General features: G+C 42.2%; 1 protein-coding gene across 3 annotated transcripts in view; it reads right to left on the reverse strand.

Annotated features, from left to right (window-relative positions):
• Nucleotides 1–27012, reverse strand: part of BCL2 (BCL2 apoptosis regulator) — a 208803-nt gene that overhangs the window by 176267 nt on the left and 5524 nt on the right. Inside the window, exon 3 of one of the 3 annotated variants that reach the window (XM_044293114.1) lies at nucleotides 18075–18200. The exons of the other annotated variants lie outside the window; for them this stretch is intronic. Within the exon in view, the coding sequence (XP_044149049.1) occupies nucleotides 18195–18200 (6 nt within the window). The 3' untranslated portion in view covers nucleotides 18075–18194. Of the gene's footprint in view, nucleotides 1–18074; nucleotides 18201–27012 lie in introns of those variants that run through there. 3 annotated transcript variants of the gene reach the window in all.

Here is a 27012-nt window from a genome sequence, read left to right on the forward strand (position 1 = left end):
TTTCCGGTATTGAGCCGATATGACCAATTTCAATACTGGAAAACTTAAACGCTAGTGTGAAAGTAGCCTTATTTAAGCTTGCAACTTCGGAAATGATTACAATTTGCCTTTTGTGATCCATGCTATGAAGAATTACTAATAAAGCAGTAGCAAACAATGGGGACACATTCTGCTTAGTACAGCATGTTAAACCTTTCAGTAAAAGTACATTTCAGGCCTATGGGCATACTGTAATATACAATGAATGTGCTTTCATATTTGTTGGATATCACCCACCCAGTAATTCAGAACTAGAGATGATAACTTTTTAAGTTCAAACAATAAGAGATCTGACGTGGCTCAGAGGACAGTGAAAGAATGATTAAGAGTAACTTTGGGGTATTTAACACTGTAGGAACTGATAATTGTCTACAGTAACACCTGGTCTTGGTTACCGCCAGGTATTTTTATACTATACTACTTAGGCCTCTTTCACACGGGCGTCGCGTGTGAGGGCCGTATAGGATGTGGGCGAGTCATGGGAAAATGCACGATTCTTCCACGCGAGTGCAAAGCATTTTAAAGAGTTTTGCACATGCGTGAGAAAAATCGGCACGTTTGGTACCCAGACCCGAACTTCTTCACAGAAGTTTGGGTTTGCGATCGGTGTTGTGAAAATGTTATTATTTTCCCTTACAACATGGTTATAAGGGAAAATAATTGCATTCTTAATACAGAATGCTAAGTAAATTAGGGCTGGAGGGGTTACATTTTTTTTTTATTAAACTCACCTTATCCATTTGTTCGCGCTGCGTGGCTTGACTTCTTTCTTCTTTTTTGAGGACCTGGGAGAAGAGTACCTTTGGTGACATCACTGCGCTCATCACATGGTCCATCACATGATCCATCTCCCAGGTCCTCAAAGAAGAAGAAAGACGACGAGCCGGGCTGCGCGAACAAGTGGATAAGGTGAGTTTAATTTTTATTTTATTTTTAACACCTCCATCCCTAATTTACTTAGCATTCTGTAATAAGAATGCTATAATTTTCCCTTCTAACCATGTTGTAAAGGGAAAATAATAAAGATCGGGTCCACATCCCAATCGTCAACAAGCAACCATGTGTGAAAAATCGCACCGCATCTACACTTGCTTGTGGATGCTTGCGATTTTCGCGCAGCCCCATTCACTTCTATGGGGCCTGCGTTGCGTGAAAAACGCACAATATAGAGCTTGCTGCGATTTTCACGCAACACACAAGTGATGCATGAAAATCACCGCTCATGTGCACAGCCCCATAGAAATGAATGGGTCCAGATTCAGTGCGGGTGCAATGCGTTCACCTCATGCATTGTATAATATATATATAAAAAACATTTGGAAAAATTTGCAATTTTCAAAATTTAAATTTCTCGACTTTTAAAACAGATAGTGATACCTCCTAAAATAGTTATTACTTTACATTTCCCATATGTCTACTTCATGTTTGGATCATTTTGTAAATTGCATTTTTCTTTTTTTGGGGACGTTAAAAGGCTTAGAAGCAAATCTTGAAATTTTTCCGAAAATTTCCAAAACCCACTTTTTAAAAGGCCAAGTTCAGGTCTGAAGTCACTTTGTGAGGCTTACATATTATAAACCACCCATAAATGGCCCCATTTTAGAAACTACGCCCCGTAGTCAAAACTGATTTCACAAACTTTGTTAACCCTTTAGGTGTTCCACAAGAATTAAAGAAAAATGTAGATGAAATTTCAGAATTTCACTTTTTGGGCAGATTTTCCATTTTAATCAATTTTTTCCAGTAAAAAAGCGAGGTTAACAGCCAAACAAAATTCAATATTTATTACCCTGATTCTGTAGTTTACAAAAACACCCCATATGTGGTTTTAAACTGCTGTACGAGCACACGGCAGGGCGCAGAAGAAAAGGAACGCCATATGGTTTTTGAAGGGCAGATTTCACTGGGATCATTTTAAGTTGCCATGTCACATTTGAAGACCCCCTGATGCACCCCGTTTTGGGAACTACATGATAAGGTGGCAGTTTTGTTGGTATTATTTTAGGGTACAAATGATTTTTGGTTGCTCTATATTACACTTTTTGTGAGGCAAGGTAACAAAAAATTGCTGTTTTGGCACAGTGTTTTTTTTTCTCTGCTATGTACAATTTTCATCTGACAGGTTAGATCATGTAGTATTTTTATAGAGCAGGTTGTTACGGACGCGACAATACCAAATATACCAAATTTTGGTTGGTTGTTTAAGTTTTACATAATAAAGCATTTTTTTAAATATTTTTTGAGGCGACTGTCTTATGTAGGGGTTAATTTTTTGCAGTCTAAGATGACGGTTTGATTGGTATGATTTTGGGGTGTGTATGACTTTTTGATATTTGGTATTACACTCTGGGTGATGCAAGGAGGAAAAAAAAAAAAAAAAAGGATTTTTTGACACTTTATTATTAGTTTTTTTACAGTGTTCACCTGAGGTGTTAGGTCATGTGATATTTTTATAAAGCAGGTCGTTACGGATGTGGCAATACCTAATATGTATACTTTTTTAAAATTTAAGTTTTACATAATATAATTTTTGAAACAAAAAAAAAAAAAAAATATAAAAATCATGTTTCAGTGTCTCCATAGTCTGAGAGCCATATATATTTTTTTGGGCAATTGTCTTAGGTAGGGGCTCATTTTTTGCGGGATGAGGTGACAGATTAGTACTACTTGGGGGGGGGGGCATATGCCTTTTTGATCACTTGGTGTTGCACTTTTAGTGATGTAAGGTGACAAAGTTTTTTTTTAGCACAGTTAAAAAATATATATATTTTTTTACGGTGTTCATTTGAGGGGTTAGGCCAGTCGATACCGACGCAGCAATACCCAATATGTCTACTTTTCTATTTATTTTTTTCACTTTCTTTTTTGTCCCACTCTGGGACTTCAACTTTTGGGGGTCTGATCCCCTTTACAATACTTCTGTATTGTAATCATTGGCTGTAAGTGTAATACACACTGTAATACACTTAGGGTACTTTCACACTTGCGGCAGGACGGATCCGACAGGCTGTTCACCACGTCGGATCCGTCCTGTGGCTATTTTGCCGTGCCGCCGCTCCTTCCCCATTGACTATAATGTGGGGATGGGGGCGGAGATCCGGCGCAGCACGGCGAAAGGCCACCGGACTTAAATTACTGCATGTCAGGCTTTTTAGTCCGGTGGCTTTCTCCGCGCACCGCCGTGCTGCGCCGGAGCTCTGCCCCCGTCCCCATTATAGTCAATGGGGACGGAGCGGCGGTCCGCGGGCACGGCAAAATAGCCACAGGACGGATCCGACATGGTGAACAGCCTGTCGGATCCGTCCTGCCACAAGTGTGAAAGTAGCCTTACAGCTTCCTGCCTATGAGATCCAGGGGGCTGGATCTCACAGGCTGTCACGGAAGGCCGCCACGATGCCCAAGGAAGGCATTGAGCTGCCTTCCCTGCCATCGGGTCCCTGTCGCAGCAGCGTGGGGACCAGATGGCCACCCTGCAGGATCCCGCACGTGCCGCGGTCAGCGTTGAATGCGGAAGTGCGAAGGTTAATGCGCCAGGCATCTGTGTTTTCACCGATGCCGGCACATACAGCAGGTGGCGGGCGGGCGGGCGCAGCTCGATGCACCCGCCCGATCAGCATGACATACATGTATGTCACTGGTCCTTAAGTCACGGCCAGACATACAGAAATAAAATTATATATATTAAGAACCAGAAAATCCTACAGTTTTCACACTGGTCTCTTCTAATAATAGGCACCACTTATTGATCTGTATGGAACACTTTACTGCAGTAATCTGCTTATCACATATATAGATAACACGTAATTCACCATTCACAATAGATGATTATCAAATCTTATCTAATCCCTCCTGACTACTGCACAGGTCACAAAGTATGCCGAGATGCTGTTAAGGTTGACGAAGGCTGTTTGCTGATGAAGGCTGGATGGGCCGAAACGTGTCCTTTTATGTATAGATTTATGAAATAAATGAGAAGTATAAATTAATTTTAAAAGTTGCTGGTCTGCTGAGATTTTATTTGATGCTGTTAAGAACAGCTCCAGTAAGATAGCAGCCCCCGTAATCATGGTCAGGAACTAGAATTAAAAAACTCTGTCCCCTGCTACGTGACTGATGGGGCCAGATATCTCACCCAACAATCTTGTGCCTGCGCCACTGCTTTGAGTAGCAGCACCATAGCAGAGGCTCTGCTTCTGCTTTCGGAGCAGCAAATGTGCATGTGACGCATGAACAATCGCTACTCAGTAAGCAGAGCTTCTGCACAGCAATTCGGAACAGTGATGCAGGTGCAAGATTGTCGAGTGAGATGTCTGGCCCCATCAGTCAAGTAGCAGGGGACAGCCCCTCGCAGGTAAGGAACAGATTTTTTTATTATTCTAGTTCCTGGCCATGATTACGGGGGCTGCCATCTTGCCTGGCCCTGTCAATCAAGTGATAGGGGACAGCCCCTCGCAGGTAAGAAACTGATTTGTTTGTCTCTTGTCCTGCGAGAATAGAGAGTCCTCTTGCTGGCTCATAGAAGCACAGTTTGAGGATTTGATATATTAGCTACCTCTTTGTGGAACTGTTAAAAAAGGAAGAAAACATTAAACTGTGGATTTGTCCAGATCATCTTGCTGCAAACAGATGTAAACAATCAAGATTTATACGAGAGGGAAAAAAAAATCTTAATTGCTCTCTGTAGTTTTTTGCTAACCTATAGCAATTCCTGCCAAAACACAATGAAATTAGTTTCTCATCTAATGGTTAACTGACATTTAACAAATGCCAGATACAAGTATATGTCAGTCTAATTTAAGAAATAATATCTGTGCCATGTGTTTACAAGAATATTGCGCTGACCCATGTGATGCACACAGGCCATCCAACATGACCCCATGTACCCAGACATAATGCATTGCTTCTGAAATTACTATTTAAAGGGAGTCTGTCACCTGGAAATTCACCATTAAACGAGGCACAATATCTTGTAGAGCTAGCTCATCTGAATGTTAGCATATATTTCACTTAGCAATCTGTTGCTTCATTCTGGGGAAAGAAAAATAAAGTATACTTTTAAATCCATGTGCAAATGAGCAGCTTAGCACACCAAGGGTGGGCCTAAGCCACTGCATGCACCTCCTGCTTCTGCCGTCAACCCCTCCCTCTCCATGATTGAGAGGGCCAGGTTTCTACATAGTCACCAAGCCTGGCAAAGGAGGAGGAGCAAGGGTGCACAGAGTGGCCTGCTAATCTGCATATGAACTAAAAGTAAAAACAATGGATCAGTAAGTGAAAGGTATCATTACATTCAGTTGAACTAGCCCTAGAAGACATTGTGCCTGGTTTAATTATGATTTTCCTGATGGAAGATTTCTTTTGGTTATATATTCACATGGTGTGCAGCATAATACAGTACTATCTAAATAGATGTGCTCTGTACACTCCCCTTTCCCCTTGAGTGACATGGCTAGATATCAGCATGCTGAGCGCAGAGCTGTGTCCTAGCATGTGCATATCATATAAACTTACTATAGCCTTACCATGTTGATGCAAGGTTTTCTACACTTAAAAAGCTAATACATATTAATGGTTTATTCACAGGCATAATATAGGATTATAAAAACACCAGTAATATGTATTAGCTTTCTAAGTATAGAAAAATACTATTCTCAAATAGGGCTGCAACGAGTCCTCGATTAAATTGAGTAATTCGACACAGAAAAAATCCTCGATGCAATTTTTTTGCATCGAGGATTTGTTTGTGTCACGTGACCACGGAGCGGGAGTGAAGCACTTGCTATTACTCCCGCTCCGTAGTCTCCCGCAACACAGGAAAGGATTAGATACAGCAGTAAACTCCATCTGCTGTAAGGACCTTCTGACATCATAGTGTCATGTGATATTGGAAGTCTCAATCTAGGGCCATGCACCTCACAGTACATACCATCATATATTACCCGGCTTCAAACCACACAAGGTCCTTTCTGTCCATGAAGTTCAGACAACCGATATAGACGCTCCTCAGGCACTATAACGTGACTTGTGAGATCACACACAGTTCTGGCAGTCACAGCAACTTCCGACCGCGGAGACCATCAGGTAAAGGCCAGGATAGCGGTGGACCGGAAATAGACGGAACCTGGAGTGCATATGACTAGCTGCAGCCCGGGATATTCTGCATCCCCTGTGTACTCTGCCCCGAGCCTGTATACACCACCCGGTATGAAGGGCAATACACAAGTCCACTGCCTATAGCGGATTATACACAGTCTATAAGTGATTATATACAGAACAAGGGGGAGTGGAGCTAAAGGCACTGGGGGATAGTGGAGTTGAAGGCACTGGGGGGGGGGGGGGGACTGATGGCAGGGGGTCTGTTGAGTTTTTATAAAGGAAAACAGTCTATTAATTCGTTTTTTCTCATTAGAGTACTCGGATTAATCGTAAAAATAATCGGTAGAATACTCTATTTCTCAAATAATCGTTTACTGCAGCCTGGTGATAAGTAAATACTTTCATACTCACGTTTTGGGCGGATCCGTCATGGATCAGCAAAAACTGATCCGTTACAATAATACAACTGCATGCATCCGCCATGAACGGATCCGTTTGTATTATCTGTAACACAGCCAAGACAGATCGTTAATGAACTCCGTTGAAAGTCAATGGGAGACGGATCAGTTTTCTATTGTGCCAGAGAAAACGGATCCGTCCCCATTGATTTACATTGTGTTTGGCTCAGTTTCATCAAGCGGACAGCAAAATGCTGCAGGCAGCGTTTTGGCGTCCGCTTCCAAAGCGGAATGGTGACTGATCGGAGGCAAACTGATGCATTCTGAGCGGATCCTTTTCCATTCAGAATGCATTAGGGCAAAACTGATCAGTTTTGGACCGCTAATACATATTACTGGTGTCTTTATAATTATTTCCTTTAGAAATCCCACTTACAAATGTTTTTTTTTTTTCTACTTCAGAAAAGTGGCATATGGCACAATGATAAGTCTCCCCCTATGTTTAATAGAATTTATTTATTTCAAGTGTTTGGCGTATTTAAGTGACATAACGTGTTTTTTTTTTTTCTTTAGAGAAATCTATGAGAAAACACCTAAAAATAAAAATGCATGCACTGCACACAAAAATGTTATGTTTGTAGGGTGCATTATGTTATTGTTGCCCAACTTGCAAATTCTAGGTGCAGTGTTTTTTCTGCAAAAAAGCTAAAATACAAAATGCGAAAGTTTAAAAAAAATAATAAATTATAAAAAAAAAAAAAAGACTGTAAATAAAAATGTAGGGGACAATAAATAAAGTTGTAGATGTATAGGACTATCTGTTGGGAAGTTTAATCATTTTTGTACTTCTTCTCTGGCATGTATTCTTCCAAGAAATATAGGCCAAACTGGGTTTAAAACACTAAGGCTACTTTCACACTAGCAGAAGCCTTTTTTTGGCAGACTGTTCCGGCAGGGAGCCAGCCTGCCCGATCCGTGCTACCGCAAGTCCACTGTGCTGGCGGAAGTCCGTTCCGGCCCCATTCACTATCATGGGGGCAGACCGGAGGTTGCCAGAATAAAACTACAGCACGCTGCGGTTTTTGTCCTTTTTGAAAAGGCTACCGCAAATGTGAAAGTACCCTAAGAAAACTTGTCCTTTCACCTTTCACTATAATGTCCTAACAATCCAGTTGATACAATCAAGATTGTGTTCATTGGCCTGCTAGTTTTAGAAACCAATTAGTACCGAAGTTCCAAAAATGAATTGCTTATTGTCTGCAGACATCCGGTACCACGTTTTCCTCACTGGGTAACACATTATAAAGCATAGGTTCTAGTCAAGCAGATGTTTCCTTCAGTCCTTTTTCCTTTATAAATTTCAATTTGCGCTGCAGCACGTGAACGCTTTGTTTTTCATAATCACGTCGCAACCTTAGGATCTTAGTGTTAGGCTAAGTGTTGTGAGATCCATTTCAGGGCTCTCACAAGCGGTCCAAAATGGATCAGTTTTGCCCTAATGCATTCTGAATGGAAAAGGATCTGCTCAGAATGCATCAGTTTGCTTCCGTTCCGCCTCCATTCCGCTCTGGAGGTGGACACCAAAACGCTGCTTGCAGCGTTTTGGTGTCCGCCTGACAATGAGGAGGCAAACGGATCCATCCTGACACACAATGTAAGTCAATGGGGACAGATCCGTTTTCACTGACACAATGCAAAATGGATCCGCCCCCCATCGACTTTCAATGGTGTTCAAGACGGTGCCGTTTGACAACGTTAAAGATAATACAAACGGATCTGTTCCGAACGGATGCAGACGTTTGTATTATCGGTGCGGATCTGTCTGTGCAGATTCATGACGAATCCGCACCAAACGCGAGAGTGAAAGTAGCCTAATACTAAGATCCTAAGGTTGCGACGTGATTATGAAAAACAAAGCGTTCACGTGCTGCAGCGCAAATTGAAATTTATAAAGGAAAAAGGACTGAAAGAAACATCTGCTTGACTAGAACCTATGCTTTATAATGTGTTACCCAGTGAGGAAAACGTGGTACCGGATGTCTGCAGACAATAAGCAATTCATTTTTGGAACGTCGGTACTAATTGGTTTCTAAAACTAGCAGGCCAATGAACACAATCTTGATTGTATCAACTGGATTGTTAGGACATTATAGTGAAAGGTGAAAGGACAAGTTTTCTTAGGGTACTTTCACATTTGCGGTAGCCTTTTCAAAAAGGACAAAAACCGCAGCGTGCTGTAGTTTTATTCTGGCGACCTCCGGTCTGCCCCATGATAGTGAATGGGGCCGGAACGGACTTCCGCCAGCACGGTGGACTTGCGGTAGCACGGATCCGGCAGGCTGGCTCCCCGCCGGAACAGCCTGCCAAAAAAAAGGCTTCTGCTAGTGTGAAAGTAGCCTTAGTGTTTTAAACCCAGTTTGGCCTATATTTCTTGGAAGAATACATGCCAGAGAAGAAGTACAAAAATGATTAAACTTCCCAACAGATAGTCCTATACATCTACAACTTTATTTATTGTCCCCTACATTTTTATTTATTTTGTTATAATTTTTTTTTTTTTAAACTTTAGCATTTTGTATTTTAGCTTTTTTTGCAGAAAAAACACTGCACCTAGAATTTGCAAGTTGGGCAACAATAACATAATGCACCCTACAAACATAACATTTTTGTGTGCAGTGCATGCATTTTTATTTTTAGGTGTTTTCTCATAGATTTCTCTAAAGAAAAAAAAAAAAACACGTTATGTCACTTAAATACACCAAACACTTGAAATAAATAAATTCTATTAAACATAGGGGGAGACTTATCATTGTGCCATATGCCACTTTTCTGAAGTAGAAAAAAAAATATACATTTGTAAGTGGGATTTCTATGCTGCCTTCACCACTTTCTGAAAAGGTAGTGTGGTGGGTAGCGCATGGGGCCATCGGCCCTGGCACATTTATCAGTGAAAAATAATGGCCTTTAAAAACAGATACACTGAGTTATTTGTGGACATTTTGCATCAGTGTGCATCCATTTTCCGGCAGTTTATCAGTTTTTAACAGCCATACAATTGATATGTCTGAATGAATTTCATAGCCCTTTTTTTTTTTTTTTATCCCAATCCTTGCAGTGCCCTCAGAATATATTATGCCCCCACACATAGCCCTCAGTATATACAATGCCCCACTGTAGTGTCCCCTAGACATACAATGGTCCCCTTAGTGCCCCAGTATCTACAATAGCCCCCATAAGGGCCCCTGTACACATGTCCTCATAGTTCCCCTTGTATATATATCCTCATAGTGGCCATAATAATGCTCTCCATTATTGTTCCATAATGCCCCCCAACCCAGTTAGTAAAAAACACTTACCTCAACAGCTGAAAAAATTAATAAAAAAAATTAAGGCAGCAGCCCAGCCTAAGGCACCTTAGTGACCACAGTAAAAAGACATACTGGTGGTCACTAAGGGGTTAATAGGTTAGACATTAAGAAAGAAGGTTCCCATTTCTAATAAGGGAAACGTCTAAATGCCTGCCCTTCCTTCTCGGTCTTATTCCGTTCATTAAAAGACAAATGAATTATTGGAGGATTGTGTAATCCGCTGTTATCATTCATAAAACCATGTGCTTCTGCTGGAAACAAACCATTTCCTGTACTAAGAGGACTTGCATGAGCATAGCGCTCAATGTCACTGCCAGTGAAGAACACTTCACAATGCCCAGAGGAGTGCCCTCACCTATGTATTTCATACACATGTCATGACGGTATTTACCTAGGATGACATACATCCCTGATATAAAAGTTATAACTGCTGAAGAGCATATTCCTGGCGATTACTACTGACTGGCAGAAAGCTCTTCCTCAGGCTTAAGTAAGGTTGGTTAGTATGCGGCTGAACCAGGCAGAAAAAGCAGTGCAGAAACAAATAGAAATTGAGAAGAAAATGAGTAAGTAGAACACGAGTAAAGGTACAAGTGGGCTGGGGAGCCACAATGGGACATACAGTATCTCACCAAAGTGCGTACACCCCTCACATTTTTGTCAATATTATATTATGACACTTTGATACAATGTAAAGTAGTCAGTGTACATCTTGTATAACAGTATGAATTTGGTGTGACCTCAAAATAACTCAACACAGCCATTAATGTCTAAACAGCTGGCAACAAAAGGGAGTACACCACTAAGTGAAAATGGCCAAATTCTGCCCAAAGAACAGGTCTCTCCATGGTTGACCAAAGAAGTTGAGTGCACATCCTCAGCGTCATATCCAGAGGTTGTCTTTTCAAAATAGACATACGAGTGCTGCCAGCATTACTGCAGAGGTTAAATGGGTGGGGCAGCATGTCAGTGCTCAGACCATACGCCACATACTGCATCAAATTGGTTGTCCCAGAAGGAAGCCTCTTCTAAAGATGATGCACAAGAAAGCCTGCAAACAATTTGCTGAAGACAAGCAGACTAAGGACGAGGATTACTGGAACCATGTCATGTGATCTGATGAGACCAAGATAAACTTATTTGGTTCAGATGGTATTAAGCGTGTGTGGTGGCAACCGAGTGAGGAGTACAAAGACAAGCGAGTCTTGCCTACAGTCAAGCATGGTGGTGGGAGTGTCATGGTTTGGGGCTGCATGAGTGCTGACAGCTGTGGGGAGCTACAGTTCATTGAGGGAACCATGAATGCCAACATGTACTGTGACATAGTGAGGCAGAGCATGATCCCCTCTCTTCAGAAACTGGGCCGCAGGGCAGTATTCAAATATGATAACGACCCCAAACACTCCTCCAAGATGACCACTGCCTTGCTAAAGAAAGAGGGTAAAGGTGCTGGACTGGCCAAACATGTCTCCAGACCTAAACCCTATTGAGCATCTGTGGGGCATCCTCAAACAGAAGATGGAGGAGCGCAAGGTCTCTAATATCCACCAGCTCTGTGATGTCTTCATGGAGGAGCGGAAGAGGTTTCCAGTGGCAACCTGTGAAGCTCTAGGGAATTCCATGCCCAAGAGAGTTAAGGCAGTTCTGGAAAATAATGTTGACCAGACAAAATACTGACACTTTGGGCACAATTTGGCCATTTTGACTTAAGGGTGTACTCACTTTTGTTGCCAGCGGTTTAGACATTAATGGCTCTGTGTTGAGTTATTTTGAGGGCACACCAAATTGACACTGTTATACAAGCTGTACACTGACTACTTTACATTGTATCAAAGTGTCATATCTTCAGTGTTGTCCCATGAAAAGATATGATAAAATATTTACAAAAAAGTGAGGGGTGTACTCACTTTTGTGAGATACTGTATCATTCAAGCGGGAAACAATAGCCATAAGGGATGGTGTTCACTGCTGATGTCACAACAGACCTGAGTATAGCTCTTGGCTATTTCCAGCACTCCCATAGAAATGAATGGAGCGGATGCTGCTTTTTTCACCAGCTGTTTTGTCCGTTTGAGGGGATACTGTTGTCATGATCAGTGAGGCTCATGTGGATAGGGGATAACCTTCTATAACTGGAACACCCCTATAAGTAGCATGCCATGGTTGTCCAGTGTATAAAACAAGCAGTAATCACACCCTAAGACACAGATGAGCGAGTTCAGTGCGAGAAACTCGCTGAGTGCGGCAGGGTGAGTTTCCCTTCGGAACTCTGCACCTCTGACAGGATTGCACAGCATTATAATAATTTATAATGCTGTGTGTTCCTGCGATACCTGGAATCTACTGAATTACACTAACCTAATGCTTTATAAATCACATATAGTGAAACTCTTGCACTGAACTTGTTTGTCTGTGTCTGGCCATACCAGCACCTAACAATAAATTGGGGGGGGGGGGGGGGGGGGGGGTGGGGGGGGGTGTTGTGCAAGTGTATAAGCAGTGACCATAGCAGTGGTCACAGTGAGAGGAAGAAAACCGAGATTTCAACATCAGTGACTTTCACATTATATAGTGTTTGTGTAGATGATGGATGCTTTCCAAAAACCCACACACAACACAGTCTTTTTTGTGTAATGTAGGTCAAATGAAGACTTCAATAGGAAGCATGATTTCCTAAGAGGATGCTGAAATACACAGTGAATATAACAAATATTTGTTTAGCTCAGACACCGCTAAGAAACACTCCCTTCTATATATAGTGTGATCTTCTTACAATGTTATGAAGCCCCTTAATGCCATCTGCAAATGGATGTAACTGGACAACCATCTTAGCAGTGTGTTCCCACAACTGGGCGTCCAACTACTACAGGCAATACCCAGCCACTGTGTCAAAATACCTGGGATTTGAGCTTTCAGAAGACAGTGACAGACAGCATGGAAGGAAGCTGTCTTACATTTAGAATCAGCTGCGATCCGCGGCTTATTAAAGGGGTTCTGCAGTTTTTAAAATGAGCTATCCTCTGGATAGATCAGCAGCATCTGATCAGCGGAGGGTCCGACACCCAGGACCCCTGCCGATCAGCTGTTTGAGAAGGCAGCGGCGCTGGCAGTAGCGCTGCGGCCTTCTCGCCGTTTACCGCAGGCCCAGTGACGTCACGACTAGCATCACTGGCCTGGGCGCAGCTTTTCTCCATTCAAGTGAGCTTAGCCCTAGTAGTGACGTCACTGGGCCTGAGGGAAACCGAGAGAAGGCCGCGGCACTCCTGGAGCGCCGCTGCCTTCTCAAACAGCTGATTGGCGGGGGTCCCGGGTGTCGGACCCCGGCGATCAGATGCTGACGATCTATTCAGAGGATAGATCATCAGTTTAAAAGAACTGTAAAACCCCTTTAAGACCGGAATCTAATACTCTGGTATTAATAAATGTGCCCCTTTATCTTTAAATATATTTGGGTTAATAAACATCATCCGAAGGAAACCATGTCCTACTAAAAAAGAGGTTAAATATTATCAGACACCATGTATAGCCCAAGTGTTATTATTTTCCAAGACTTAGGTCATCAGTATCTGACCGGTGGGGGTGCGACAACTGGGACTAAGCTTGAGCAAATCAAGCTTCGGATCATACTGTAGATCCAAAGTCTATTTGTTAAAAAATTTCATTTGTAATGCAGTTTCCGTACAGCATTAAAATGTATGGGTTCAGTGTAGCAAAACTTCATCTCGGCTGATGTTGTGTGAGACTTCGGTATTCCTATCTGTGGATTTAAAAACATTTTAAAAAGAGGAATCTGAAGTCTGCTTCGGTACTGGCGGGTACCTCGGTACCAAAACGGACTTCGGATTCCTATTTTAAAATGTTTTTAAATACGCAGATGGGAATACAAAGTCATTTACCGAAGTCTCATTCAACTTCAGCCAAGATGAAGTTTTGCTACATGGAGCCCATACATTTTAATTGTGATCATTCCTATAATGATAATCATCATTAAAAGTGATCATTCCTATAGACAGGCTGACAATCGAACAGATCATCGCTAACCAACATTACTAGTAACACTCGTTAGCGATGATCTGGTGGTGTATGCAATTGTATGTTTTGTGTAGCACAAAAGATCGTTTCCCAGTGGCAGATAGTCCCAAGTAGACCCGATCTGCTGCCAGGAAACAACGAGACTGTATTGGGAAGAGCGATGACATTAGCTGGAGGAGATTGGTGCATGTAACTGCACCGGTCTCCTCCACTAGCAATCAGCAGTTTGTCAGGAAGGAATGCTTATACATCGTCCCGAGTAAAGGGACCTTTAGTCATCAATGACGTTGACCTGGTTGCACTTTTACAAGATCTACTGTGTGGACAGAATCACGGGAGTGAATATGGATTGAAGCTAGTCAGCCACAGTAGACCTTCATGGTGACCTCAAAAGACTTCAGACACAACCACTACACGTGGTGTTTTATGTATAAATAGTAAATCTCGTTCTGAGCCCCAGCTTTTAATCAAGTTATCTCCCAGTCATTGTACAAAGCATACCAGGAATTTATATGTACAAGCATACCAGTAGAAACCATTCAGCAAATTGTTCTCAACTCATACATATTCACATTTCGGCACATGAATTCATTTTCAAATCTGACCATCTGTTTAGCGGATCATGTACAACATTTCTAGGAACGTACACACCCTTGCAGTACTTGCTTTTCTTTTAACGCTCACTGCCACCAAATGACCTTAATATTTTGCTTCAATGTGATCTAGAAAGTAGTTTTTGACCCGAATTATGTGAATCAAGAAGTTTCCGTTTGTGTATAAGTTAATCCTAAAGTAGCTGTCCCATCAGTGAAAACCCCTTTCAGAATGTGGGTCCTGGGGCGATCAGCCAAAGTTAGTTATTCGCAGAGTCACGCGTGACTTCGGTAATTGATTTTGAAAGTGGAAAGCCACTTTAAAACTTGAAACCGAACTCAGCTTTGGTTCCAAGGTACCAGTCGGAACTAAAGCCCATACATTCTAATACTGTATGAAGGTGGATCTCCATACAGTATTAATCCGAAGTTATGAATGAAGCGACTTTGGATGTAATATCTGAAGTTTGCTTTGCTCATCACAACTCCTCAGCATCACATCGTATCAGATCAAGATCAGCTGTTTTCAGAAGGTGCACTAGGCACCAGAACCGCACAGCTCCGTCACTCCGAGCAGTATCCGGGCCTGGCTACCGCAGTGCTGCTTCCACTCACTGTGGAAACAATAGGACTGGACAAACTGAAATCCAACACGCCTAATCATTCTCACTGACATCTGCCACAATCCCATACACATAAGAGAGTTGTTTCCTCTAATTAAACTGCGTATCTCCAGCTGTTTTAAAACTACAACTCCCACAATGCCCTGCTGTAGGCTGATACCTGTAGGCTGTTCGGACATGCTGGAAGTTGTAGTTTTGCAACAGCTGGAGGGCCGCAGTTTGAGGATGCCTGCTCTAATATATATCAGCTCCTTTAGCCATTGACCATCAAGTGAACTACCTTTACAAACAGCTCACTGGGCAGTTAAAGAAGAACATATTTAATTGACCTAACCTGTGAGTTTATATTGTAACACAAATATATATAAACGGTGATAGAAAATCATGTGAGAAGATACAATATGATTTTTCCAGAGAAATCCCACAGCAGTGTCAAAAAGGAGGTTATCCACTCTAGCCATCCCTTACATTGTGGAAAATCATGAGATCAGAAGGTCATTGGGACTGGATTTCCCCTTAAAGCTGATAATATAAATACATTGTTAGGAAACTGATAGAACATCCAGTTTTCCCCAATGTAAATTAAATTTTGTAAATGCCGCATTAGCTGTGGTGCCTTCCAAAAAAAATAAAAAAAAATAATTATGAGACTAGCAGGTGCTTCATCAGACACAAGCCAAAGTTATAGAAGCCTGTAGTCTGGTCACAACTGCAGTTTAAAGGGAACCTAACAATTAAAACAACTTTTGACATGTCCAAGACCCCTCTTTCCATTGATTGTTATAAAGCTCAGAAGATCAATGTACCCCTTCAAAGTAAAATTTGGAATAGTTAAAGGGGTTGTCCGAGACTAAAAAATGCCCCACATATGCCCGCGCCCCTCACACAATCTACTTACCTGGCGCCCCTCCTGGTCTCCGCACCGCCGCTGCCACTTCACCCGGTGCGCGGATGAAAACATCCGGTGTCAGGGGAAGGAGCAGCCAACGGCAGGAGGTGAGGGGCCCGAGCATATGGGGGGCATTTTTTAGTCTCGGATAACCCCTTTAAAAGGGAACCTGTCACCAGGATTTTGTGTATAGAGCTGAGGACATGGGTTGCTAAATGGCCGCTAGCACATCCGCAGTACCCAGTCCCCATAGCTCTGTGTGCTTTTATTGTTTAAAAAACAAACAAAAACGATTTGATACATATGCAAATGAACCTGAGATGACTCCTGTACGTGAGATGAGTCAGGGCCACCTGCTGGTCTGTATTGGTATATTTTAGTAATAGCTACTGAAGCCTGCCTGAGGCTTTGGGCTATTACTACACCATAACGGGTTTCCCGATCTCAGCCGGAAAAAGCCATTACGGACACGGACTGCTCAGCATCTGAGGGGTTAAATTTATGCAATCAGCGGGCTGATCGCATACATCCACCATCTTTACAGTTGCGACTTTCGCCGTACATGTATGCTGGAGGTCACCAATGGGTTGTGCCATCTAGACCTTTATGGTATATCCACAGGACATGCCATAAGCATCCAATAGGTGTTGGTCCTATCCCTGGGATCTGCTCCTATCTCAACAGGACCCCATTGTGCGCTGTAATGAACAGACAGCAGACCGTGCATTCATGGCACTCTCCGTTCACTGCAATGGGCTTTCTGTAAATCGCCAAATAAGAGCACTCGGCTATTTTCAGACGTCCCATAGCAGTGAATAGTGGGCCCCGCACAAGTCAGAAATTTATGCCATATCCTGTGCATATGATATAGATGTCAAGATAGGAATACCCCTTTAAGTTGTGGTAAAACTGGACCATCTGCATAAACATCTCCCTGTTATCTAATACTGCAGATTTTTCATCTACAGGATGTAATGCCGTAGAGGAGTACTTTGCTGTCATATTTTGTCTCGGTGCGTCAAACAATTAGATTGTTATGACTAAACCCGCCAAACAGTACCGCCATATCTGCGTGCCCGAGAGCCAGGAAATGAATGCTCATCATCAGATCTGGGGAAATTAATAGCCACTCCTCTCTTTGTAATTTCAGATAGAGTTTTCATCAACTGTTTATATTGAAAAGCTGAAGATGCCTCAGCAGAAAGTAAAAAAGACATACAGTGCTGAGTAACAGGCCAGAGGCTATGCTGGATAACCAAAGCAATAAAACACAGTGAAAAGCATGGTTTCCAGGGACACCCTAAAGAGCGTGCCGTCCTATCACTGTGCAGATGACACATTAGCTAATGAAGGTGGATGACGGTTTGGCCTGAAGGGAAAGAAAACAACGCTGACCAATTCCACCTGTCACAGATGAGAGATGCCAGGAAAATGTGGAATCTGCGTGATTACTGAATGTTCACTGTTTATTGGGATTACACGTATTTCTCCTGCCTTTCTGGGTGTGCCAGCTCTAGAATAACCTTACATATAATCACTTATGTTAAGCGGCTATTTCTGGAAGGAAAAATAAATAAATAAGAAAGCTTCACTGAATGAGAACAATGAATGACCTGTATACCGGTGACACAACTTCCTTCACCATTCCTCCACCTGGGGGTGTCTCCATTTATATCAGGCGCCAACACGACACAGTCTTCATTCCTAAGGCGCATGCTGACCACATACCAACTACAATAAAAAGATTATTGATAACAGGAGTAAAGACTGTTTACAGAACATTCTGCCCTTTCTGAATAAGTAGTTTGCATTTTTTTGTACAGGGTCACTGTACTTTCACACAATTTCATTTAATAGAGAATGGTGTAACTGGCAAATTTCTAAATCGCTTCATTTAAAAAAATCTACCTGCATCGACCTGAAAAAAGTTGTATGGCCACTAGGGGTCTCACTTCCACCTAAGTTGCAGTCCACTGCCTGTTGTCAGCCAAGAGCAGTCCCTGGTAACAGAGACACAGAAGACGGGTGAGAGGAACTGGGGTGTGTCAGAGCTAGCCGAGATCCTGAGCCTGATAAAAGAACTGCTTCTGAACATCACAGGAGCCTCCTGCCTTTCCGAAAGTGCGATTTCTCCCTCCTTATCTGTTCTGCGAGCTCTAGAGCTGAAAACAAACAAACATAGTGGGAACTAGAGGAAAGGAAGTCACAGCAAAACAGTGCTAGTAGATTCCAGAGAAGGGAGACAACCCCTGCTTGTTAGAAAAATGTATCTAGCTGTGCAGCTGAAACAGGGAATAATATTAAAAAAAAAAAAAAAAAAAGACCATTTCCTTCAAAATAATTTTCTGGCACAGGAATTTCACCCATACTGAATAGTAAAATAAGAAAAGGCAAAAAAAAAAACACTTTTCAGAAAAAAATAATAAGTAAGCGTCTCAGCGAGCAGCACTAATCATACTAATACTTATAATACTAGAAATACTAATCATAATCTGTCAGTTATCAGGTTGAAAAAGATTTGTTTACTTTTCCAGCCAAAGTTTTATTGTTCCAAAGCACTTACGGTAAATTTTAGCATTATTGAAAAAAAATTGCAGTCTTCTTTAAAAATATCTTACCGTTATAGGTCACCATCTTCTGTGCAGATCTACACCTCTCCGTCATCTGTTATTCCCTTTATCTAATCCATCTTTATAAGCAACATGTGCACTATGACCAAGGACTATAGCCTTCTGCATCTAAGCTCAATAGAGGTCCTGTAAGCACTCTGGTCGTTCAGTAGATATTTTCCTTTAGAAACAGCTTTTCTTAGAACTCTGCATTGTGCTGTTCCTAAGGTTTTCCACTGTTATTCCTCCAGGAAGCCTCAATATAATACACTTGGGGCGTTACCACTCCAATTGTCAAGAAGGTGTGTCCCTACACAGTCTGATGCTGTCCAATCAGTGCTGTGTATGGATACAAAATGTAAGGCCCATTTGCCAACCTAGTCATTCCAAGTCATAATAACAGAGCAACACAACAGCAAACAGGTTCAAGAAAAGATGCTCCAGAATTGTTATTTCTTAGAGAATACAGGTATTCCATAAAACAGACAAGCCAGGAGAGCTGCAGATCTTACATTCATATGTGGCAACAACAACAAAAATAAATAAAAAATAAGAAAATCGAAATTTTACGGAACAGGTGCGGACCCATTAATTTCAATGGGGCCACAAAAGAAGCGGACAGCACACAATGTGCTGTCCGCACCAGTTGTTCCGTTCCGCAGCCCCGCAAAAAATATAGAGCATGTCCTATTCTTGTCCGCAACCGTGGATAGGAATAGGCATTCTCTACAGGGAGTGCAGAATTATTAGGCAAATGAGTATTTTGACCACATCATCCTCTTTATGCATGTTGTCTTACTCCAAGCTGTATAGGCTCGAAAGCCTACTACCAATTAAGCATATTAGGTGATGTGCATCTCTGTAATGAGAAGGGGTGTGGTCTAATGACATCAACACCCTATATCACTTGTGCATAATTATTAGGCAACTTCCTTTCCTTTGGCAAAATGGGTCAAAAGAAGGACTTGACAGGCTCAGAAAAGTCAAAAATAGTGAGATATCTTGCAGAGGGATGCAGCACTCTTAAAATTGCAAAGCTTCTGAAGCGTGATCATCGAACAATCAAGCGTTTCATTCAAAATAGTCAACAGGGTCGCAAGAAGCGTGTGGAAAAACCAAGGCGCAAAATAACTGCCCATGAACTGAGAAAAGTCAAGCGTGCAGCTGCCAAGATGCCACTTGCCACCAGTTTGGCCATATTTCAGAGCTGCAACATCACTGGAGTGCCCAAAAGCACAAGGTGTGCAATACTCAGAGACATGGCCAAGGTAAGAAAGGCTGAAAGACGACCACCACTGAACAAGACACACAAGCTGAAACGTCAAGACTGGGCCAAGAAATATCTCAAGACTGATTTTTCTAAGGTTTTATGGACTGATGAAATGAGAGTGAGTCTTGATGGGCCAGATGGATGGGCCCATGGCTGGATTGGTAAAGGGCAGAGAGCTCCAGTCCGACTCAGACGCCAGCAAGGTGGAGGTGGAGTACTGGTATCAAAGATGAGCTTATGGGGCCTTTTCGGGTTGAGGATGGAGTCAAGCTCAACTCCCAGTCCTACTGCCAGTTTCTGGAAGACACCTTCTTCAAGCAGTGGTACAGGAAGAAGTCTGCATCCTTCAAGAAAAACATGATTTTCATGCAGGACAATGCTCCATCACACGCGTCCAAGTACTCCACAGCGTGGCTGGCAAGAAAGGGTATAAAAGAAGAAAATCTAATGACATGGCCTCCTTGTTCACCTGATCTGAACCCCATTGAGAACCTGTGGTCCATCATCAAATGTGAGATTTACAAGGAGGGAAAACAGTACACCTCTCTGAACAGTGTCTGGGAGGCTGTGGTTGCTGCTGCACGCAATGTTGATGGTGAACAGATCAAAACACTGACAGAATCCATGGATGGCCGGCTTTTGAGTGTCCTTGCAAAGAAAGGTGGCTATATTGGTCACTGATTTGTTTTGTTTTGTTTTTGAATGTCAGAAATGTATATTTGTGCATGTTGAGATGTTATATTGGTTTCACTGGTAAAAATAAATAATTGAAATGGGTATATATTTGTTGTTTGTTAAGTTGCCTAATAATTATGCACAGTAATAGTCACCTGCACACACAGATATCCCCCTAAAATAGCTAAAACTAAAAACAAACTAAAAACTACTTCCAAAAATATTTAGCTTTGATATTAATGTTTTTTTGGGTTCATTGAGAACATGGTTGTTGTTCAATAATAAAATTAATCCTCAAAAATACAACTTGCCTAATAATTCTGCACTCCCTGTATATAGCACCGGCCATGTGCAGTCCGCAAAATGCAGAACGCACACGACCGGTATACGTGTTTTGCGGATCCGCAATTTGCAGACCACAAAACACTTACGGTCGTGTGAATGTAGACTAAAGAGCATATTGTCCTGTTCCCACATTCCAGTCCTACAGCATCAGTAGAAAGTACCAACCATAAAGCAGGGGTTGACTAGAATACAAGAGAAGATAAGGATGGAGGATCCTAAAGGGATTCTGTCAGCTAGATTTAGCCTATGAGGACATGCACTGCTGGATCGCTGCTAGCACGTCCACAATATACATTTCCCAAAGCTCTGAGTGCTTTTATTCAAAAAAATAATAAAAAAAAATTATATATGCAAATGAGGCAAGTAAGGAGCCCAAGGGGCTATTACCAACGTTTCAGGAGCCCAGCCACGCCCACTGAAGGAGCCCATCACCGCCTGCATCCTCCGAATCTCCTCCTTGCTCCCCTGATGTCATATAGTTGAAGCACCGTAATCAGCATATTTGCATATATATATATATATATATAAAATCTTTTTTTTTTATTATTGAATAAAAGCACTCAGAGCTATGGGAAATGTATATTGTGGACGTGCTAGTGGCGATCTAGCAATGCATGTCCTCAGCTTTATAGGCTCAAACTAGCTGACAGAATCCCTTTAAGACAACAGTAGATAACACGCAGTATACATACAACAGAACATGGATCATCTCAAGACTCCACAGAACACAAGGGGATTATGGAGAGATCAGAGACTATGCAGGTGGATATCCTCTCTGAACCATCCGCTATTTTCTGTGGTTATCGAGACCACCATCTTGCTTGAGCTGCTGTTTTGTGTTGTAAGTAGCCATATGGACAACGTAAACTTTAATCAGAAAATTAATCATTGATTTTTTATGAGAGAGTTTTGTGTACATGCGTTGTGCCATGTACAGGTCATTGCACAGGAAGGAGAGGAAGTAATCAACTACTGTGAATGGTGGATTCTGTGTTATAGGAGAGGTGTCATCTCTCCTTCTGATCCTGCCTGTGATGATAATGAGGTTTAGTGGTCAATGTGAAAACTGTAAGATTTCCAGGAGTTCAGATATTAATGACCTATCCTGAGGATAGGCCATCGATACTGATCAGTGAGGGTCTAACTCCTGAAATCCCTGATGCTCAGCGCTACCTCCTATTCAAGATTACACTGCACATCGTCTCAGAAGTCCTGGCGGCGCAGTGTGATTGTGAGTGCTTGTTCCTTTCACTTGAAAGGGACGAGCACTTGTAATTACACTGCGCTGCCACCACAAGCGAAACAACGCACAGTGTAATCTTGAAGAGGAAACGGTGCTTGTACAAGCGCCACCTTCTCTTCAAACAACTGATCAGCGGGGGTGTTGGGAGACAGACCCCCACCAAATCAGATATCGATGACCTATCCACTGGATAGGTCATCAAATCTGTACTGGCTGCACAACCCCTTTAAGTTCCAAATTCTGTGTTAATTACATGACTGCACTTGGAGCTCCCTCCTACAAACACAAAGCTCCAAATCTTGTGACTACATATAGTCTTAAAATACTAAACTCTGGCAGCCTGCTGATATTACTAGGCTGAAGATAAGTACGCTACACCTTAAGTGGAGCGTGTGGACTGCTGGGGGCGCACGAGACAACCAAACAAGGACCGTGTTTTAATTTCGGCAGTATTCCATTTATTTATAAGACAACGCGTTTCGGGGTAAAGTCCCCTTTATCAAGTCTGAGCCGGGAAGGTTAGGAGAGTGTCACGGCTCATCTCTCTCCTAACCTTCCCGGCTCAGACTTGATAAAGGGGACTTTACCCCGAAACGCGTTGTCTTATAAATAAATGGAATACTGCCGAAATTAAAACACGGTCCTTGTTTGGTTGTCTCGTGCGCCCCCAGCAGTCCACACGCTCCACTTAAGGTGTAGCGTACTTCTCTTCATTTCCATTACCCTAGTGGCAGGGTGGCCCCTGCCCAAAGGTGTTAGGACGGATCTTGGCTGCACCAACCATCCCTTGTCTATACTTGATCTCCATTGCAGTTGCATCCAATTAGAAATTGGTTTGTTTGAATTTACTTACCCTATGAGCGCCTTCTCTATCCCATTGGCCATCATTTGCATTACTAGGCTGAGGAAGAGCGTACATCTTTTTACTCAAAATCAGTCTCAAAGTTAGCATACCGTGCCTTTCTTTCAAGTCCAGTCATCCTGAGAAATGCTTCTTTTCATTGTTATGTAAATCATGTTTTCGGGGCACTATGGACGGCCATGGTGCACCATCGCACGACCCCTCCATAACACTGCCTTGTTTCAGTGACAATTTCTGAGATTTCAGAGCCAATAACGATGATACAGGAGAGGCCAGATGGACCGAAATGAGTGGCCCAACCCAAGGTGCACAAAAACCTGAATTGGTTAACAACAAAAAGAAGCATTTCTCAGGATTAGAGGATGGCATGTTCATAAGGTATGGTTATGTTTCAGGCCACCTACCCCACATGACGGTATGCTTACTTTGAAGTGATTTAGGGGTTGGCAGACTACCTTAAGATGACAGTAGCCAATTATACACTTGAAGTACATAACACACAATTGTTTTAGAGAGCTCGCTGACAGCTCCCATATTGAAGATGTTTTTTTTCTTAACTGCAAAAACTAATAAATAGCTAAAAACATCAAAATAGGTTAATATGGGCGAAGAATGTAGAGAATTAATCAGGGGTGGACCTTCAATCTGATTATTGGGAAGTAGGTCAGAAACGGATTATTATAGACGCTTTGTACTTTGCTAAGAACAGGAAAAAATTGCCGTCACAGCAAAACAAATCCTGACTGACATTCCTGTAGCAGCAAAAGAACATGGAACCTAGAACTGAATGATAAAAGTAAACAATATGGGAACAGATTTATCATAGACCGGCAGCATATATAATAACCAGGCGCGCTGCCGGATGCTGCGCCTAATTTATGACAAGGTATACGTTAGTCCATGCGCCTAGAATGATTTCAGAATTAGTTTACGCCAGAAAACTGACGTAAAAGATGATAAATGTGGTGGGACCATTGGCCACGCCTTCTTTGAGGCCAGCAGCGAAAAGCCACATGTGCAAACATTTTGTGCAGTTTGCGACTTTACACCACAAATCTGGCGTATTTTAATGATAAATTTGCCCCGTAGTCCTCTCTGTCAATCTGCAGGATTTTCTGCATGATCTTAAGGCCTCTTTCACACTACCGTTTTTTTTTTTACGTTTTGCGGTCCGTTTTTTGCGGTCCGTATACAGAACCATTCATTTCAATGGTTCCGCAAAAAAACGAAATGTGTTCCGTATGCATTCCGTTTCCGTATTTCCGTTCCAAGATAGAACATATACACTATATTTGGCCGCAAATCACGGTCCGTGGCTCCATTCAAGTCAATGGTTCCGCAAAAAAAAATGGAACACATACGGAAATGCATCCGTATGTCTTCCGTATCCGTTCCATTTTTTGCGGAACCATCTATTGAAAATGTTATGCCCAGCCCAATTTTTTCTATGTAATTACTGTATACTGTATATGCCATACGGAAAAACGGAACGGAACAACGGAACGGAAACGGAACCACAACGGAAGCAAAAAAACGGAACAACGGATCTGTGAAAAACGGACCGCAAAACACTGAAATGGACATACTGTTGTGTGAAAGAGGCCTTACTCAGTCTTGTAGAAATCCTGCAGAAAACACATGGGTCAATCGTCTTCTGACCCCTTTCATTTCCAGCTGGTGGCCAGCAGGGGGCCAGCAGGGGGTCAAGCTTAGCCAGGGGATGTGGCTTAATCTTTTAACCCTACTCAAGATAGGGCAGAGGGGAGAGGTTCCTGCTCCAGCCAGTTGTCTCACAGCCAAACACTGCATAATTAAGAGGAGGAGGAGTGGGGACGTTACTAAGATTTAGATACACTAACCTAAAGAATTATTAGGAACACCTGTTCTATTTCTCATTAATGCGATTATCTAGTCAACCAATCACATGGCAGTTGCTTCAATGCATGTAGGGTTGTGGTCCTGGTCAAGACAATCTCCTGAACTCCAAACTGAATGTCAGAATGGGAAAGAAAGGTGGGTTACAACAGCAGAAGACCCCACCGGGTACCACTCATCTCCACTACAAATAGGAAAAAGAGGCTACAATTTGCAGAAGCTCACCAAAATTGGACTGTTGAAGACTGGAAAAATGTTGCCTGGTCTGATGAGTCTCGATTTCTGTTGAGACATTCAAATGGTAGAGTCTGAATTTGGCGTAAACAGAATGAGAACATGTATCCATCATGCCTTGTTACCACTGTGCAGGCTGGTGTTGGTGGTGTAATGGTGTGGGGGATGTTTTCTGGGCACACTTTAGGCCCCTTAGTGCCAATTGGCCATCGTTTAAATGCCACGGGCTACCTGAGCATTGTTTCTGACCATGTCCATCCCTTCATGACCACCATGTACCCATCCTCTGATGGCTACTTCCAGCAGGATAATGCACCATGTCACAAAGCTCTAATCATTTCAAATTGGTTTCTTGAACATGACAATGAGTTCACTGTACTAAAATGGCCCCCACAGTCACCAGATCTCAACCCAATAGAGCATCTTTGGGATGTGGTGGAACGGGAGCTTCGTGCCCTGGATGTGCATCCCTCAAATCTCCATCAACTGCAAGATGCTATCCTATCAATATGGGCCAACATTTCTAAAGAATGCTATCAGCACCTTGTTGAATCAATGCCACGTAGAATTAAGGAAGTTCTGAAGGCAAAAGGGGGTCCAACACCGTGTTAGTATGGTGTTCCTAATAATTCTTTAGGTGAGTGTATTTCTCAGTTTTTGCTATCATATGAGACAAAACAAGCTCAAAGAAGAGACTGCTATCAAGAGAAAAAGTGCTGCCATGTTTTTTATTAATATTATTATTTTTGACCATTTTCTTTGTTTAGCTTTTTTTTTTTTTAAACACAGACTGGTTCGGAAATAGATGGAAACTAGTGATTTCACCGATTTTGACTATATACCATTTATGATCATCATTACAATACAGCAACTTTCTTGGTCTAAATAGTACCAGCAATAAATCTGAGAAAGGTATTTCTGATTGGCGAATTGATTCTTAATAAGATTTATTTCAGCTCAGCCCGTCCCTATTAACATCCAACTGATCTGAATTGGAATAACAATGCAACATCTCAAGCTTATTCTAATGCACATTATTGGAGAGAGGAGGAAGCAATTCAGCAACTGACTACGTTAGTTTGACATCCAGAATGGCAAGCCGTTCCCTTGTGGGGAACAAAAATCAATCAGAGAGTTTTCTATGCTAACAGGATAAATGACAAAAGAACAAAGCGTTCAGGAAAGAAAAAAGAAACTGGTAAAGATGGAGTTTCCCAATAAAATCATCCCACAGATTTTTGTAGCGAAGGTTGTGCTTCTTAGGTAGTAACCAAATTTGTATGAGTGGCAGCCCAGCAACAGCGGGGGACACTAATGGACATCTGGGTCACTCACACTGCACAATTACCAGTGGTAGTTTACTTAGGCTGACACTTGGACCAATTTATTGGGAATGAGCGCTTGTACCGGATAATTGGGTAAAGGTGTCGCAGATCAACTGATGAATGGGTAAGGCTACTTTCACATTAGCCTTTTTTGCGGATCTGTCATGGATCTGCAAAAATGCTTCTGTTACAATAATACAACCGCATGCATCCATCATGAATGGATCCGGTTGTATTATGTCTTATATAGCCAGGACGGATCAGTCTTGAACACCACTAAAAGTCAACTGGGGATGGATCAGTTTTCTACTGTGCCAGAGAAAACGGATCGGTCCCTATTGACTTACATTGTGTGTCAGGACTGATCCGTCTTGCTCCGCACCACATCGCGGACATAAAAATGCTGCTTGCAGCGTTATTCTGTCCGCGATGGGAGCGCAACCAAACGTAAAGCATTTTGGTGCATTCCGTTTTGTTCAGTTTAGTCCCCATTGACAATGAATGAGGACAAAACTGAAGCGTTTTCTTCCGCTATT

The sequence above is a fragment of the Bufo gargarizans genome, chromosome 5, assembly GCF_014858855.1.
Source record: "Bufo gargarizans isolate SCDJY-AF-19 chromosome 5, ASM1485885v1, whole genome shotgun sequence".
In the NCBI taxonomy this organism is placed as follows: Eukaryota; Metazoa; Chordata; class Amphibia; order Anura; family Bufonidae; genus Bufo; species Bufo gargarizans.